The 18,744-nt window shown below is 40.9% G+C and overlaps 1 protein-coding gene across 7 annotated transcripts in view; it reads right to left on the bottom strand.

Moving 5' to 3' along the window:
* Nucleotides 1–17,350, bottom strand: part of klhdc3 (kelch domain containing 3) — a 35,505-nt gene extending 18,155 nt beyond the window's left edge. Inside the window, exons 1-9 of one of the 7 annotated variants that reach the window (XM_081724353.1) lie at nt 14,979–15,115; nt 12,906–13,007; nt 12,662–12,714; nt 11,827–11,874; nt 5,270–5,446; nt 4,702–4,817; nt 3,843–3,914; nt 2,339–2,552; nt 1,513–1,599 (exon numbers count right to left, since the gene is read on the bottom strand). In XM_081724353.1, the coding sequence (XP_081580479.1) occupies nt 1,513–1,599; nt 2,339–2,552; nt 3,843–3,914; nt 4,702–4,817; nt 5,270–5,432 (652 nt within the window). In that variant the 5' untranslated portion in view covers nt 5,433–5,446; nt 11,827–11,874; nt 12,662–12,714; nt 12,906–13,007; nt 14,979–15,115. Of the gene's footprint in view, nt 1–1,512; nt 1,665–2,338; nt 2,553–3,842; nt 3,915–4,701; nt 4,818–5,269; nt 5,447–11,826; nt 11,875–12,661; nt 12,715–12,905; nt 13,008–14,978; nt 15,228–16,785 lie in introns of those variants that run through there. The other 6 variants (XM_081724352.1, XM_027010569.3, XR_014126372.1 and 3 more) reach the window with 6 other exon arrangements.
* Nucleotides 17,351–18,744: the final 1,394 nt, after the last annotated feature.

Below are 18,744 nucleotides of genomic sequence, written 5' to 3'. Positions count from 1 at the left end.
CTGAGCAGGTCACGTGTTTGAGCACAGTTTAGAGAGTTTTAGCGATTAAACTATGTTCAAATGCAAGTATCCATGCACTCGCACACGTGATGACTTGCATCACTATCAGTTTGACAGAAACCAGTTCCTCCACACTGGGTTATCTGCCTTCTATTGAGAGCATTTAATAAAGAGTCATAATTGCATCTTAGCATTCGCCAACATTGAGCCACGACCAATAGTGATTTATTTATTAATATGTTTGCTAAACAAAACAAATAACATTTCCGGTTTGGCTATGAAGGAAAGGAAGACGAGCAGAACAAACATGAGAGCTGGTGAGTAGAAAGTGAACAAATAAAGCAGTCTCCTTTTCTATATTCATGAAATGAATTACTCTATGGCTTTAGCATATTCAAACTGCATGAAAAAGTGGAAAAAACTGCTGGGGCATTAGCCTGCTGAGTTTTAAGATGGATTTGCAGATTTGAATGAGAACCTGAGAACCTAAACCATCTCTGTCCATAGCAAATTTATCTTTATCTCTTCATTGATTGGCGTGGGTGGGCTATGTAGTGGGTAGAACAGTGATTTATTGCTGAAATTCTCAAGAAGGAGGTCAATATTAAGTTGATGTGGAATTAAAGTTGCATTTAGGCGTCAGTGAGTGAGGCATCCGTACTGAGCAGAGAGAGCGAGTGAGAGTGCGAGAGAGACAGACAGACAGAGTGAGTTTGAGAGAGAGTGTGTTGGGATCCAAGGCAATAAATATCATCTCCCTAACAGAATTGTTGTATCGAAACATGGAAAAACACTTTACTCTTGTAAAAATGTTTGATTTTATAATTTTACTCATCTGTCATATCTATATATGCAAGTACATGTATAATCATACAGTCATATCTGTAAAAAAAAACAGCATATATTATACATCTCTTACACACAAAAAGCTCCCAGATAATCGTTTTCACCCAACTAACTCACAGCTCCACAGTGATTTTTAATTAAACAATATTGGCTCAGTATCGATATCAGATATTTGCCTTTTTTTGTTAAGGATTACATTCCAGACATTTGCAATCTTATGTTCTTAAGTCTTTCATAGGAGTGACTACATCCCATTGCTGAAATGCAAGGAACCTCATGCCTAACATTTATTATTAGCTTAGCAGTGGTCTGGCAAAACTAGGCTTGCCTTTTTGTCTTGCTTATTTAAAGCTGCATTAAGCAATTTATTTCTAGAACACTTCAGCTAATCAAACTTTATTTGTGACAGCTTGAATGTGAAACACACATTCAAGGAATGAGTGTCTAACATTTCAATAGTGTCACTGTGGAAAAACCAGCAGTCTCATAGCAACAGAACCCAGTGAGAATAACTGATTCTGAGCACAGGACAGCACCTTACAAGTATGTCTAGGTTAGGCAGAGGACCTCTAGCTAAATGTATGTAAATGTATGAAAACTTTGATTTTGAGAATACTATACAATCTGTGCCAGGCCAGAACAGAGCACCAATATCAGGAGACTCACCAGGATTGAACTTCCAGAGGTCATTGAAGTGGCGGTCCAATCGAGCATTGTAGCCTCCAAATATGTAGAGCTCGCCGTTGTAAGCAACTGTGAAGAGCAGAAATGTGGCCAACATGACCTTTTTCTTGTACCAGCTACATAGATTAAGTGATCTAATGAATTTCAGTGGGAGACCGACAGAGAAATAAAGGATGTTACTTCCGGAAATTAAGTTAAATAAGATAAAGTTAAATAAAATAAATATCTGGTTTTGTTTTATGTATAATACAAAGTAGCTACTGATTTAAAGTTTCTTTGCTTCATTTGCATGTACTCAAGCATTCATTGCCTGACTGAAAATCTCCAAGTAGCATTTAAAAAAATAAATAAATAAATAAAAATACACACACAAAAAAAGTAGATAATTATGGATGTTGAATGTGTATGGTCTATAACTATCTTTTTAAATCAACAGATTATGTTTGTACAAAGGGAATGGTTGAATAAAAGTGAAGCCATTAAAATACAGTCACATGGCAAATGGTACATGACAAAACAGAATTAGAATTTTCTTTGATACAGTCGCTCATTTAAATTATCCCAATATTCAGTAATATCTTATATAAGATATATTTTTACATTCCACCTAATTTTTAATTTTACCACTTAATTAATGTCTTGGTCAAAAACCCATCTTTAATAATTCCAGATCCAAACCCAGATGTAGAAAGAAAGATAAAATGTTAATTTTTGTATTTATTTTTTTTTAACCCGTGTGTGTGTGTGTGTTGTGTGTGTGTGTGTGTGTGTGTGTGTGTGTGTGTGTGTGTGTGTCTAGGATACTCACAGGCAGAATGGCTACGTCTCCCTTCGGGCAGCAGCTGAGCTGTAGGTGTGTTCAGCCAGGAGTTAGTCTCTGTGTCAAACACCTTGATCTTATTGCAGTAAATCTCATTGTTCGAGTGGAAAGGGCCAAATCGGTCCGCACGGCCTCCAAACACAAACATCTTAGTGCCGATTATGGTGGCAGAGTGGAAGTCTCGCCAGCGGGCCGGAGTACCCTGCAGGGACAAAACTCCATTACCACCCTAACCTCGCACGCATCAGCCAGCCTAAAACGAGCCATGTTGACATTGGGAAAATGGAGAGAACAACTCCTCAAAATAGAGAAAAAAGGGGGTGGTGGGTTTTTTTTTAGAGAATAAACAATACCCCAGGAAAAAGGTTGCTGTACCAAACAGCTTTTAGCTGCCAAAGTAGTATATAATTTGGTTAGAAGGTAATGATTTAACCAGCAGTCCAAAGAATTAATCAGTAATTCAGTGATTTTCTCTCACTATCTGCACGTCATGTGTGTATCTGACTAAGTGTAAAACCACATTACAAAAGTATATAAACCATTACGCTGGTAACTGAACAGAAATAAATAACATTTCATTTTTGAAGACATACTTGTTGATATTCATTTAAAGGAATAGTTTGGTGAAAATCTAACAAAATGGACAAAGTACAAACAAAAACTCCAGTTTCAAGATGGCTGTTACTGCTGTTCATATCTATACAATGTACTTTTGTCCATCAAAAACTGATCATTTAACTTGACATGGTTTTTGGCAAGTGTGATTAGAGCATTTAGTTTGCTCTGTGGTAATTGGTGAGGTATATTTTTTATTTGAAAATGACAATTTTTTGCCACACTATTGCTTTAAGACAAGGACTGCAATAAAAGGCTTTAGTCCAAGAAACATTGCAAACTAGACTAGACCAACACTACACAGACAAAAATATAACTATATTTAACTGATACTAGTCTCCGAAGTTTACATACTTGGAAGATTTTAGAAATTAATACTGGATCACCCATCCTCCAAAAAAGTCATGATTAATTCTTCATATAATGAATTAAAGTAAAAAACAAAAAATTATTAAATGCATTTACCTGAATTAACTATGCCCCCCCCCCCCCCCCAAGTTTGCTAATACTAAGTGCATCTTTTTAAAATGACATTTTTCATTTTTTTAACCCTATACTTTTCCATGCTTTTTCATAATCTGCTACTTAACCAAGTATATCACAGATTTTCCAAGAAAGGAGCATCACACATTTTGCTTATGATAGAAAGTAAAGTACAGAGTTTATTTTGCTAAGTGGTGTTTCTTACTGATTCTGCATTCGTAATCAAGTTGTCTACATTTTCTCTCTCTCACACACACACGCACAGACACAGACACACAATGTAAGTACTTTGTCTCACTAAGACTGTACATTATAAGCTAATGCTGTACAGGTGAACAACACTGAGTTCACCTGTACAACATCTCATTCAAAAAGATAAATGGAGCATACTCACTTTAGCATTGATTAAGGACCACAACATAGTGGTGGTGTCCAGCTTGTGTATGTCATTAGAGAAACAGTCAGCCTAAAAGCAGAATACATAGTGATATTGTTTACACAGACTGGAGAATGACTACCATGACATGTGATCCAAATTCAGAAGAATTCATATTGTCTGGTCATATGTCATTAACTGACAAATTAGCTGAGGGAAAACCTAAGGAACCTGCAAATACAGCTTTGTGCAAAAGTTATTTATCTGGGAACTAAGTGTTTAAATATATGTAAATCTATACATAAACACTGCTACAATACAACATGAATGTAAATACATGTTAATAAAATAAAAAGCAAAATCTTTGTTTTTCAGTGATAAAGTACCATCTGCATCACATACTGCAGTGCCCTTTTGACTCATCTTTCAATATGATAAAGAATTCAAAAACACACTGAAACAATCAGTATAGACCCATGTCCAATGAAAAGAACTGGCATAACAGAGCTCCAACCTCAACACGACTGAAGCTGTGTGGGATCAGTTGGAAAGGGGGAAAAATACTTTCTGCCTTCATAAACAGATTTACACAAAGTTTTCTTGGGTGCCTGAAGTGGTGCATGTTAACTACAGCTTTGAAGTTCCATCTCAGAACACAGAAACAAACCCCATCTTCGTGTTCAATTAGAATGCTCACAGCACATCTCACTGCCGCAGCTTCTAGTTTTTAAATGAGACATATCCAAATTTTATTGAGTGAACAGTACAGCCTGTCTGCTTTGATAGCTCCAGATTTAATGCACCAACATTTCCAGTACTGCGTTTGGTGAGCCAGGTGTATGAGGAACTTTTTAAGAGGCGAGTTGATGATTCCTACCAGTTGTTCGTATCCTCCAAAGATGTACATGGCCTTGCCAAGTACACAGGCAGAATGTCCATCTCTTGCCCCAGGAACCATCCCTGAGATCTTGGGTGTGTACCACCTATGGTTATCTACAATGGAGGGAAAATAACAGGGTGGTGTTTGCATGTTCATGTCTGATAGCCTTCATGCAGCATCAGACTGCAGAAATAAACAATGGGGCAGTGGTAGCTCAGTGGTTAAGGTACTTGACTGGCAATGGGATGGTTGCAAGTTCAAGTGCCACCTCTGTCAAGCTGCCACTGTTGGCCCGATATACCCTGAATTTATTCTATAAATGCTAGGACGGCATATGTTCCCAGTTCTTTCTTCAGTGTTACGTGTACTGCTGTACTTTGTTGTTCTGGGACTCCTATTTGTGGCTTCCAGTTGGAACATGTCACTTAGCGAAAAACCATCCATATTAAAATGCATCAACAACTATATACTGCTGCTGCAGACTGTTGAAATCACACACAGGCTGCTGCAATGTGGTCATTTTTTCACTGCTCTCATTACTGCTCAGGCTCTTCTGAACACTTACTGATGTCAAAGGCATACAGCACGTTGCATGCTCCCTCTGTGTCATTTCTGCCCCCCCAAACATAGATGGTGTCATCCACAAGCACAGCCGTGTGGCCATAGCGCATGTAGGGCACTTCTGGAGCATCCTCCCTCTCTCCTGTTCCCACTGGAGGCAGCTTCATCCACCGCAGAGACACTGAGAGGTACAGAGGATGAGTCATATACATCCACCCAAACATCAAGCACTTATAACAACACTCAGCTGTAACCACAAGGAATCTAGGAAGGAATCTTCAAGATGTTAATTAAAATGTTGTGGACATGGGCAGGAAAAAGTATATTAAAAGTGCGGCAAAATAAAAACAAACTTGGAGTGGTGATTAAGACCCTGTTGTTTGCTCCAATGGCCAAATAAGTCAATTTAAATTTTTCATGGGAAGCCTATTAAAGTTTAGTCGTCATTCTTCTCGTTAAGCTTGTGCCCTTCACACTAACACCTTTTGCACATGCAGTAATTCTCCCGGTATTTTTACAGGTCTGCATTATTTGTGAATGTGAGCCATGTTTGACATCGCATGAAAGTTGATCCAGCTATTCACCAATGCCAGACCTAGTAAAATTCCCTGCCATGTTCCAGGTAGGCTTAAGGAGGAACAAAAGCAAACATCATCAGATAGGAATTACATATTTGTCGTGTGTAACTTTAGCCTCGGATAGCATCTCTATGCCCTTAGTCCTTACCATTCACCATCCTTTGCTAACACACAACGTTGCTATTATTTATTTATCATATACAGCACAATTTTCCAGGTTTTCAGTGTTATGTATTAACATGCAACAGCTGGCAATAAGTATACACTAAACCTTCGAAGCGCATCACTCTTTTTCCCACTCTGACTCTAGGTGATGAAACCATCTGTTGAATTGACTGGGCTGAGGACAATCAAAAATCACCCTTCATAGTCTGTGCCATTTCCTGCAGCTCGTCACCTGAAGTGACTCTGGAACCAGCCTCAATACAGACAACAGAGAAGCTCTCAGAACTCCCACTGGAGCTAGAACATGCCTCAGACTTTTCCTCCCAAATAGAACATGCACTCGCTGAGGCCGATGCACTTCAGACCTCAGAGGGAAAAGGGAAACAAAGAGAATGTCTTGGAGTATCAGGCTTTATTGGCAAAAGACTCCCTGGACTGTGGCTATCCACACTATCCACTCAGTGCGGATACCTACTACCCTTGGTGCACCCATAACCTTTGTACACCAATATACATTTACCCTGGCTTCTTACAAAACAGTGCATGAATTTATTGATAACTTATTAGAAAAAGGTATTATCAGACCCTGCAAAAGCACTTACTCTGTCGGTGCTAAAGCCTAATGGCAAGTGGTGAGTTACCATTGATTACCGAAATTTAAACAGGTGCCGCTGTCCAGGTGGCTTGTGACTGTAGGCCTAATTTGGTTTAAATGATACACACCTAGAACCTCAAAAATTCCAACTAGGCACTCAGTCATCCCAATATGCTTAAACAGCCATCATCCTCATCACACTACAACTAGCAGTGCAAAACAGCATACAAATAATGGTTAACTATGCACAGCTGAGTTGTCATCTGGCAGCATGGAAAGCAAATGCCTTCATAACTTTAAACAAGAAACCAGTTAAACACCAGGAGCTTTTCGGGGCCTGCACAAACCTTGTAGACAGGCATGACCTATTCATCTATTAATTTATAATCTAATTGTCTCCTGGCGGTGATAAAACACTCAATGATCAAGCATATGCTCTGGCTAAGCAAGGGGCCCTAGATGGCATTCCCTGGGCGTTTGACACCACACAGTTCCCTGACCCGCCCACTCGCATGCACGCAAATCGCAGGTCGACTCACCTAACTCAGGGACTGACCTGTCCACCCCTATTCCAACCCAATCCATATTGGTCATGGTCGAATATTCTCTGACTCCGACCTCGTTTCATTGCAGACTGGGGACACTGCAGAGTGTTCCATTTTCTCGCCAACCCATCAGCTCATGACATCTCTGGCACTGATAGCATGCTTGTGGTGCCTAGGTGCCATAGGGGGGGGGGGTGATGTTAATGCATGCCCATGGCTCCCCATGCGCAGGCCACAAAGGAGTCAAAGCAACACATCAGGCACTACAACAGATAGCAAAAAGGCCACATGAAGAAAGATGTCACAGATTACATCAAGGGCTGCCTGGTGTGCTGCCAATTCCAGACCTCAAACCTAAACCATAGAGCCCCCCAAGAAAAAAAAGAGTGATAAATTTTCCCTGGTCAGATCTCTAACTTGACTGGGTGGGGCCACTCATGAAACTAACCAGAGATGATAAATATTTGTTTACTGTCACCTACTGTCATTTATTGCGCATTCAATAAATGGGTGGAATATCTGCCAAATCATGTTAACTCTGGCAGAGGAACACACTTCAGTGCCGACATAATGCAACAACTGTGGCAAATGTTGGGAGTAAAGGCCCAGGGTTCAGGCCAGATAGAGAGAGCCAACCGGATGGTGGTCAGCATATTAAAGAAATATGTAGCCTCCAATCACCAAGACTGGAACATGAAGCTGCCTCTAGAACTCATGTTCACCCCCTTTGAATTAATGATTGGGAGGCAAATGCCCTGTTACACCTACTGTACCAACCAGGGGAGGCTAGTGTAGCAACAGCATATACTACACAGCAATACATGGCTGACTTGCACAAACATCTCAGGGCCACATTTGTGTTCGCCCAACAACACATGGAAAGGAGTGCTACAGGACGCCAGGCCTACTATGAGCATAAAGCATCCCATGATGAGCTCAGAGTGGGGCACAAGGTGTGGAAATATGTCTTTGTCCAACCTGGTGGGCGATCTTCACATGAAAGGAAAGGAAAGGAAAACTAGCCTGAAAGTTCTGCTCCCGATGGGCCTGTCGATACATCATAAATCACAAACTCTCTCCTGTTGTGTATTAGATTAAAAAGTCACTCAGGGAAAAGGGGAGACAACACAAGTGGGTCCACCCTAACCAAATCAAACTGCCCAAAGCCACCATGGGATGGGGCGAGAGTACTAAGAAACTAACACTGGGTCAGAGGAGTTATCAGTAATAGAGAGGTTAGTGCTAAGACTAATGCTCTCCTGGATATTACTTTCCCTCTATTACTATTGCTCTCAGCTTTCTTCCTCGCCGTCTAATCCGTTGGTGTTCGTGTGTGTGCCAATATACTCAGTTAACTAAACTATGTAGCATATACCTCAGAACTGATCAATAGCCTTCCCACTCCTGGTACAGCATACTGAACTGCCTTAGTCACCCGATGCCTATTGGGGGTGAGAAGTCAGACCTCTATGCGACAAATTCAGTAACAATAATGGCCCTAACTATACACAGAGCAGCCCAGACTGTTGATTACCAGCTTCCATCTACAAACCCAAAAGGTGTTTGTCATGTTGCAACAACTCAGAGTTCACCATCACTCAATCAGAATTGAGTGGGCAAAACAGAAGGCCCACAGGCTTCCTGGGAGGACTATTAGCCATGGCTGCTGCTGTGGGATCCATTCTTAGTATTGGAACCTCTGGAGTGAACACTGTCAGACAGCATGCAAGTGAGTTACAAGCAGAGATTCACGACATTAAAACAGTTTCCTATGCAACAGGCACATCTACAAGACAGACTGTTTGGGGTATGGTTGTTGTACTCAATACCCATAGCATTGCTCTGAATAAAACCCTACAAACAGTTAATACTCTTCTGTCAGTGATCCTGGTTGACCATGCTCACATCCAACTCGTAAACATGTTAATGTCCGATATGCTGCAAGAAATTAGTTCCTCCATGGATAGCCAGGCCATGGGCAAGATTCCTTCCTATCTAGTACCCCTTTCCTTAGTACAGGACATTTTGACTGAGGCTACCAGGGAAATAACCACAGACGTCTGAGCCCAGTTAGTGTATACTCTAGGTAGTGTAGCCCCCATCTATGTCAATCCACAAGATAGAAAGTTAGCCTTCATAAATCAACCTACCATAGTGGCCACAGATGATATTTACCGGCTCAAAGACGTAGCAAATGTTGGATTCTGGCAGGGAGAGACGTATACTATGTTGCCAAAAGTATTCGCTCGTCTACCTTCGCACGCATATGAACTTGAGTGACATCCCAAACTTAATCCATAAGGTTCAATATGTCGTCAGCCCAGCCTTTGCCGTGATAACAGCTTCAACTCTTCTGGGAAGGTTTTCCACAAGGTTTAGGAATTTTTGACCATTCTTCCAGAAGTGCATTTGTGAGGTTAGATACTGAAGCTGGTTGAGAAGGCCTGGCTCCGCTCCAATTCATCCCAAAGGTGTTCTATTGGGTTGAGGTCAGGACTCTGTGCAGGCCAGTCAAGTTCTTCCACACCAAACTCACTTATCCATGTCTTTATGGACCTTGCATTGTGCACTGGTGTGCAGTCATGTTGGAACAGGAAGGGGCCCATCCCCAAACTGTTTCCACAAAGTTGGGAGCATGAAATTGTCCAAAGGTTCTTGGCAGGGGAAGCATTAACAGTTTCTGGAACTAAGGGGCCAAGCCCAACTCCTGAAAAACCACCCCACACCACCAAACTTTATACTAGGTGCAGTCCACCCAGACAAGTACCATTTTCCTGGCAACCACCAAACCCAGACTCGTCCATTGGATTACCAGTCAGAGAAGCATGATTCGTCACTCCATAGAACACGTCTCCACTGCTCTAAAGTACAGTGGCGGCGTGCTTTACACCACTGCATCCGATGCTCTGCATTGCACGTGGTGACGTAAGGCTTGGATGCAGCGGCTCGGCCATGGAAACTCATTCCATGAAGCTCTCTCCACACTGTTCTTGACCTAATCTGAAGGCCACACAAAGTTCGGAGATCTGTAGTGATTGACTCTGCAGAAAGTTTGTGACCTCTTTGCACTATGCGACCCCACTCTGTCATTTTACGTGGTCTACCACTTCATCGCTGAATTGCTGTCGCTTCCACCTTGTTATAATATGACTGACAGCTGACTGTGGAATATTTAGTAGTGAGGAAATTTCACAACTGGACTTGTTGCACAGTACCATGCTGGAATTAACTGAGCTCCTGAAAATGACCCATTCTTTCACAAATATTTGTAGAAGCAGTCTGCATGCCTGGTTTTATACACCTGTGGCCATGGAAGTGATGGAACACCTGAATTCAATGATGTGGATAGGTAAGTGTACTTTTGGCAAAATAGTGTACATAAAAATGCAAAGCCCACCAGTTGTAGCCTACCATGAGAGAAAACCTGCTCTATACTTACATTTGCACATGTGCACTCAAAATAGAGATATCCATTACCTATGTCCAAGAACAATGTGCCTCTGCCATTACTCCTAGACTCCAAGTAACCACCACTCAAGATGAAATAGTGGGAAATCGCTGGTTAGTAAACACCCCCGCAATGGAGGCTATGTTAACCTGTGACCAACATGACAGTGTTCCGATTGTGTTCTCCTACCTAATCAGACCTTTTGGGATAAATGTGCCACAGAGCGCCATAATACACATTGAGAACTTGGCTCTGTATCATCTGCGACCTGATCAGTATGACTGAGGTTGAAATATCTGATTTCTTTGCTAAGCATACCCTTGAGTTAGAATCCCATAATCTTACTCAGATTCAGTACAAAGGCACTCAAATTGTTGAGCTGACACTGATAGATATGGGTTACCCACTTAACCTCTTTCCTACTCTTTGACCACCCGTGATAACCTATTAGCCATTTCTGTGGGTTTAGGATACTTCTTAAATATTTGGTATAGCCTACTTCTATCTGAAGCGAACATGAGACTTACAAACCCAGTTAAAACCACTGTACTCACAAGATGGTTAGATTCATCAAGCGTATGGATCCTGCCCATAACCAGCGCCATAGTGACTGTCCAGAGGATGAGATGGATAAAGAATCTTTCCTTATAATGCAAGCTAACAGAATAGTCAGGGTCCCTGATGTGCAACTGCTGCCCTGTCTATCAGTCATTAAACTAGATACCCAAACCCTAGAATAACTAAACCAAGACACCCAAGTATAGCATGTAGATGTTGTATTGCACCCGTCTTCTGCTACGTGCAGCTTTCTCCACATGGGTAGTCTGTTGCCAATGACCTTGGCCATCATACCGAGTAGGGGTAATGTAGGGGAAGCTGCAGCCCACTTCAGCAATCAAACTTTAGGTAACCCCAACACCCCTCACAGAAAGTCTCCTTATCAAGATGGAATACCAAATCGCTCCATAGGGCAGCACCCAGACCCTCACCCCTGGCAGCACCTCATATCACCCACTCTGAGAGGACTTGTTTTATGAATACCAGAACGCCTTTGGCTTGGCTAAAAAGGGCACTCCATTCCCTTATCAGGTCTCCAAACCACTCTGTAAGGAAGGTTTTATGACCCCAGACCTGGACTGAGGTGCAATCAGACCATAAAAGTCTCTCACTTGGAATTTAGAGATGACTTCAAACCTGAAACACTTTAGATCAAGAAAAACTTGTAAATACCATATTCTAGAAGGAATATTGGAGTTTGATGCTTCCCTCATGAAAGGCCTTTTCGTGAGCATCACAACAAGAGCAGGATCACATACAGAACAAAAAACAACAAAAAAAAACATTATGGATTTTTTTTTTTTTTTTAAAAACAACAAGACCTTTGTATTTCCTACTGATTGCACAGACAATGAATCCATAGCAAGTCTCCGTGACTAAACTGGATTTTTTTAAACCATGCATGTCCTACAATGCACTGTTATATACATAACAGGCTCAGCACACTCAAATCTGAGTGAAGTCTAACTAGCCATCTTCACTGAACTGTTATGATATCCACTCTCTCAATAGGTCAACTTTTCTTATGTCATTATTTCAATCTGTCAGTCATGAAGTTATTACCATACCATAACCATTATTCTAGTGTTTGCACATTAATCTTTATACATGTATTACTTAGTAACTGCCTCCTCAACTCAAGTGTAACAGAGAAAGATTATTTGAATGATTAATACTAGTAGAGTACCATACACATAACAATCATGCTCTCTATCTTTCTCTATATCTCTCTTCTATGCTCCTTTATCCAAGTAATTAACTGTCTCCAAGTAGTGGGTTTCTTGATGAAAATGTAACTGCATTCTTATATATAATTGCATGCTTTATATTACTTATAAGAACATCGGCACATATTTACATATGTGGACCAAATGGCTGAGGTGAATTAACCTCCTACTGCACCTGTGCCCTCTAGCAATCTGGCGCAATCAAAAAAATCACTTGATAGCAATGAATAATCTTAAAATAGAGTACATCAACATAAAACTTCTTATGAACTAATAAGTACCTGCTTACTGATTTTCAGTCATCTATGTGCAACCGTTGGACAGAAATCCCATGCTGAAATGGAAATTTAATTACCATCAAAGCAAATGCATAACATGTTTAAATAGTATATAGCATGTTAGTAAAGTTCTTTATTTGCTTGCACACATCTTTGTACAAAAACATTGGTTACGAAGGAAATGAAAAACAAAACAAAACACCACAATACACAAGTCTTTAGTTGACACAAAATGCACATTACTCACATAGCAGTGTTCCTGAATAGAATGATAAGACCCTCCTTCCTTAGATTCCATGGTGGCTATTGGGCCATCGAGCTATTTTCTTTGAGTGAAACTAGTTCACACCTAGAGGTGTTCGGCAGGAAAGGGAGGGGGGGCTATCAAATTCCTTCAGAAGTGTTTTCCAGGCACAATCTGCATAATTGGCAGCTGTTTCCACAAATAGAGAATGCTTAAATGAAAATGAAGACACCTCACTTGCCATATTTGGGCAGCCATTGTGTGAATTAGAGCTCTGCACACAGCAAAACATTGCTTGCACATTCTAATAAGATAAAGTGTTGCGCATGCGTTGTGGCGCTATTGGGTGAAACTGTTGCAGTCATGCATATTGTTTTAGTGAATCATTTTAAACACCAATACTTTTGAACATCATGGAAAGGAAGAGGTTTATTTTAGCTGAAGTTTTTGTGGAGTTGTTTGGGTGCAGTTATGATCTGGAAGCTGGGAGACTGTTCAGTGGCTTCTAGCATGGACTAGCAACAGTGCTGGCATCGAAAATCACTAGATGTTTCCATTCACTGCTGGAAAAAATAAGCAATCCTGTGACAAACTATATTGTTGAACATTGTTGTGATGTTTTATCAAAAGTAAAAACCTTGCACACTCAATGTATAGATGACTGTGTATTTGGAGAGGTTTTTGGGCACTTAGAGGAGGTCTGGGACACCTAGTAGCAACATGTAGATCCTGAACAATTTTATGTATATGCTCAAAATTGTTTTACTTTATATGACAAGACCCTGGTGAATCAGGAAATGCAGAACATGACTGAAAATGAATCTCCAGCATCCAAATACACATTATAAAACCCAAAAATAAATGATTTTTTTTTTTTTTGACATTTTCTGCTGTATTAGAGAAGCTCAAATGGAACCTAAGTAATGGAAAAATAACCCTGGATGTGAATGGATGTCTTGGCCCAAGTGTCATTTGGAATCCTGCATGATCATTGTGCTATGTGTACAATTTCAGATAATTAGTGTTAAAGTGAACAAGTACAAATCGTTCAAAAATGAGCTTAAATCTGGAGGTGTACATAGGGGTTGGTAACCGACCCCACCTGTTATAGTTTTAAAAAAACAAACAAACAAACAAACAAACAAACAAACAAACAAACAAACAAACAAAGTCTCGTAACCAAATATCATGACCTAGTTGTTTTATTGCCCTCTTTCTATTCCTTTTTTTTGTCAATTTTTTTTTCCTGCCAAAGCCAGAGATGAGACAAAGAAACATGAATATGGATGAGTGGTCCTAGGGATAATTTGCCACGCTCCCCCTTTCAGGAGTCAGGAGTTATAAACATCAATGCTAAGAAAACTTTTTGAGGTGGTTAAATATGAGGAAAGTTGGATAGAAAAGAAGGAGTTAAAACCTCTCACGAGAAGAATTAATTATATAGCATAGCGCCTTATTTTATGTCCGTCTTATATCTAGTGTGTAAGTCTGTCGTAAACGGTTTAATTTGTTTTCCACTATTCCATCAAATGTAGTCAAATTTTTGTTTTGCATCATTGGTAAAAGTAATTAGTACTAATTACCAAACCTTAGATGTCTAGGATACACTGCTGCATTGACACCCGCGAAGTGAAGGAACCGTCCAGCTCATCTCTACACTCTTGGTGAAGCTCAGGCTCACGGGACAACCTTTGGTACGGGGTCATTGGCAGCGCACCGGAGATTCGGGATCAGGGGTTATTTCCAACCGACCACAGCCATACCTAAACTTCAGTGACTGCTCTTGAGCGGGTGGACCAGCCAAATTGTCAATTGTCGCTGGAAATTGACATAACACTGACTGTGCTGTCTTTTGTTTCTAATGTCTAAGGAAACATAACCAAAGCAATTATGCATGCTTAACAGGGTATATAACACAAACTAACATCAGATTCATAATTATTTAAAAGTGAACCAGTACCAAAATTACAACCTGCCCCAAATACATCGCATCACTTCTTGCTTAGGAGCCTGGGGGGGGAAAAAAAAAAAAAAAAAAAAAAAAAAAAAAGTATCCACCTTGAATCTCTCACTCACCCGTGTTGAAGACATGGACATCGATCTGACGTAAGGTTTCATAATCCTCTCCAGAGCAGTAGCCGCCAAAGGAGTAGACCTTGTGGCCCACAGCCACCGCAGCGTGGTTAACCCTCCGTGGCCCACCTTCCAAGTGCACGGTCCAGCGTAACATCCCACTCTCAGACACCTCCAGAGCAGCCACACCTTAGAACATCATCCCAGGACTGGAACCAACTCCATCAAGCTTTACCTGCTGGCAGGCAACCCCTGACCCCATGTAACAGACTGTGAGAATACAGTTCACAGAATCATCATACCAAACTCTCTGACCATAACAATACTAACAACACTTGTTCAGCTTGTTCTGTTTACAGACATAAAGTTATGAATTATAAAGAAGAATTATGATGACAGTGACTTGGCAACTATTGATTAAAATGCACCTTTTCATTTATTAATGTCTTTAGTGCGTAGCAAGAAAACATTTTTACAATTTTTTCTTTAAACTCTGGTGCAGTCTGAAGAGTTATTAGCAAACCAATTCTGGCATGGCATATTTAAAGCAGTGCAAAGTCCAGAGTCATCATGAAGTGTTAAACAGTCTGCAGGTGTTGTCTTTTTACTAACATTCTGCAGAACCACTGCACTTATATTGAATTTAATTGCTATTTCTTATATCATTAAAGTACATGGGCACATTTTAATTAGTAATTAGTTTCTAAGGTTGGTGGATTTGGTGAAAAAGAAAAACAGGTCAATAGCATGTGTGCTAAAATGAATGACGGACAGCTTTCGCATTTGTGCCTATCAAAGCAACGCTATATGTACATAACTGCTCTGACTCCACTAAAAATGTAATATTGCAATCAAACTAGAATGAAATGGGAAAAAAAAACTTCATGAATTATTTTTTTGTAACAGACAACAGAAATTTTTCATAAATGCAATGCCACTGGCACTTAAATGCGGTTATGTACACCCCCTCCCCACAAATCTCTTCATAAAAATAGCACGTGCATAGTTATACCATACAAAGAAATCTATTTAGGACACAGCATCTAAATAACCAGCAGGACCACGACACATAATGCACCCTGACATTTCAAAGGCATACTGTTAAAGATTTGAGCAGTTTGCCGTAAAATGTTACGTTTTCAGTCATGAAATCTAGAATAACTAGCTAGCTAGTTAGCTTGCTGTATGTGTGCTGTAGCATTTCAGTATGCCTTTTTGCTGCAACAGACACATTCTGCAGCGGCAAAACATTTAAACATTACTTAAAGGTTAGGGCTCAGCTAATAACCACCAATTACTACTAGCTAGCGCCGTCTAGCAATTGCAATATTGGCCAGGAATTCTAGGTTAATAGCTAGCTAACTAGTCAGATAATTGGACGTTAGGATAAAATGAGCTTTATAAGCTGTTAGCAATCGTAAGTACTCAATTGGCTAGATTTCTTTACAAAACTGACCCAGTGTAGCTAACCACTTCGGCTTGGAGGCGAATTACTGTCTCCAACTAAGTGACAGGTTCAGAAGCTAGCGAGCTAGCTGGCTGGTATACCGTAAGCTGATTAGCATTAGCAAGTAAAACACAAACATTTTCGATTGACTTGGTCTACAAAACCTGTAACCGGTCGTCTTTGTAAATACCGACGCACCCGTTTTCCACAAAGGGACTTCAACTAACATTAACGTTTAAAATTGCAACAACGTTAATTTGGCCAAAGTAGACGCTAGCTAGCCAACACAGCATATCTGGCTAGCAAACTGACGAGTATGTAAAACATAATTGCTAGGTTTGCTTTGCAATCTAGTTAACTTACCCATGTAGTAGCAGCTGAAACACCAAAGTCTCAAACCTACACCGACTAAACAAATATGTCAGCAACAGATCAGACGTTGATTGTGAAATGTATCTTATTTACCCTTTTCTCCCAGTAGAAGGCAAAGCAGACAGTGGAATCCACTCCCCCTTGTTTTAACCTCTTCCTGACGTAACCTAACTAGCTATAGACAGCCTGCTGTTGTGTACAAACTGACCAGCATGCCATCCAACGTTGAGTTATAAAGAATAATTTCCTAATCAATCGATCCACGTTGTATATCAAAGCAGACTCTTAGCTTGCTCTTTCTTGGTTACTCAATTAGGTAGTTAAGCTAACTAGCGTTAGCTAGATCGTTTATTTCAAACAAATGCTGAGTATATGTTAAGGCTCTTTATATTTATAATTAAGGCTCAGTTTTGCAATACCACGTACGCGTTCATGTGGTAGCGTATTGTATCCAGCCAGCTGATTCTTACTTAACATAATAATACTATTACCTAAGGTTTTTATTCAGTTTTCACTCGTTGGCTAGCTGTTAGCTAACTATATGAATATAGGAACTAGCGGGGGGAGTAAACGTCACATCACGTTTGGATTTCAAAATAAAAGACAAACATTTCGCTTACTGTCAATAAGCCATTCAAAAACATGTCACAGGATTCGGTTGCAATTGGACTTTGCGCCATAGGTTTTTTTTTAATATTGCGTTGTAAGCAGTATACCAGGTAGAAAACATGGGCGTTCAGAGCCAAAAGAAAGGGAAACAAAAATAAACTGTCAGAGAGGTGAATGGAAATGGATCTGGTGAGCTTCCCAAGACGGACAGGCCTATCATGAGGTAAGAACCATCGCGGGGGACAGTTATCTTCCTGATCATCCATTGCCTGTTGAAAACACGAGGAGGAGTTGTTCACGCCAAGCCTCCAAGAGGATGAAGATGTCATCAAGGTAAGCTGAAGTGAACCGCCGATATCCACCAGGCGATGGAAGGTGGCAGGAGCTCCATGGAGGCCAAACAGGAGAACCTGGTAGTGCCAGTGTCCACTAGGAGTGAAAAAGCAGTGTTCTCTTGGGTTTCCAGGGTAAGGGTCAACTTCCAGCATTCCTTGGTGCGGTCAAAGATGGTGAAACTGGTAGGTGAAATGGGTGCCCTGGATCCTATGCCAGGGCGCTGGCTCTTTGTCTGGTGTTCAGGGCACATGTTTATGACCAGTTAGACCTGAAGGAGAGAGGGTGATGTGAAGGGGATTGTCATTTAAGGCAGGTGAAATGGATGCTCTGGCAACTATGGTAGGGAGCCGGCTCTTTGGCCCAGTTGTCAGGACATCTGAATCACCTCAAGTCCTAGGTTTGAGACCCGAGTGGGGTTGCTGCTCATTGTCACAGGTGGACACAAAGTGAGCTTTCCCCAGTTTGGGAATGAGCTCATCCACTTAGGGATAGAGATATGAATCAAGAGTGGAGATTTTGTTCAGCCTCTGGATGTCATTACAGAACCTACAGGATCTGTCTGACTTGGGAACTAGCATAATGGGGCAGGACCAGGTGCTATTGGTGGTTTCAATGATTCCATAATGAGCATTTTGCATTCCTCCTCCTCTAGGAGATGGCAGCACCCGACAGGGATATGGTAGGGCCGCTGCCTTATAATAGTGTTGCATGGAGTTATGATGTTATGTTGTATCACGTGTGCAGCCATGGTCTAAGGAGAATACATCTTTGAACTGGTCTATGCATTCCACCACTTTTGGTGATGGGGCTCCAACAGCTCTTCTCTGTATGCATAGTCAGGCTGAGCAGTGCATCTGGTTGGCAAACATAGGCTGAAGAGATAGGCCCAGGTTCAAGCCATTTCTTTAGGACCCCTTTTTTTACCCTATTTCTTTAGGACCACTTTTTTTTTTACTCCACTGTGGCCATCAACACCATCACCTGGTCCCCAGACTGGAATTCCTG

Source organism: Electrophorus electricus, chromosome 12 (genome assembly GCF_041902795.1).
Source record: "Electrophorus electricus isolate QZ-2024a chromosome 12, ASM4190279v1, whole genome shotgun sequence".
In the NCBI taxonomy this organism is placed as follows: Eukaryota; Metazoa; Chordata; class Actinopteri; order Gymnotiformes; family Gymnotidae; genus Electrophorus; species Electrophorus electricus.
The sequence above is the reverse complement of the archived record's forward strand: the minus strand, read 5'-3'. Positions and strand labels throughout refer to the sequence as shown.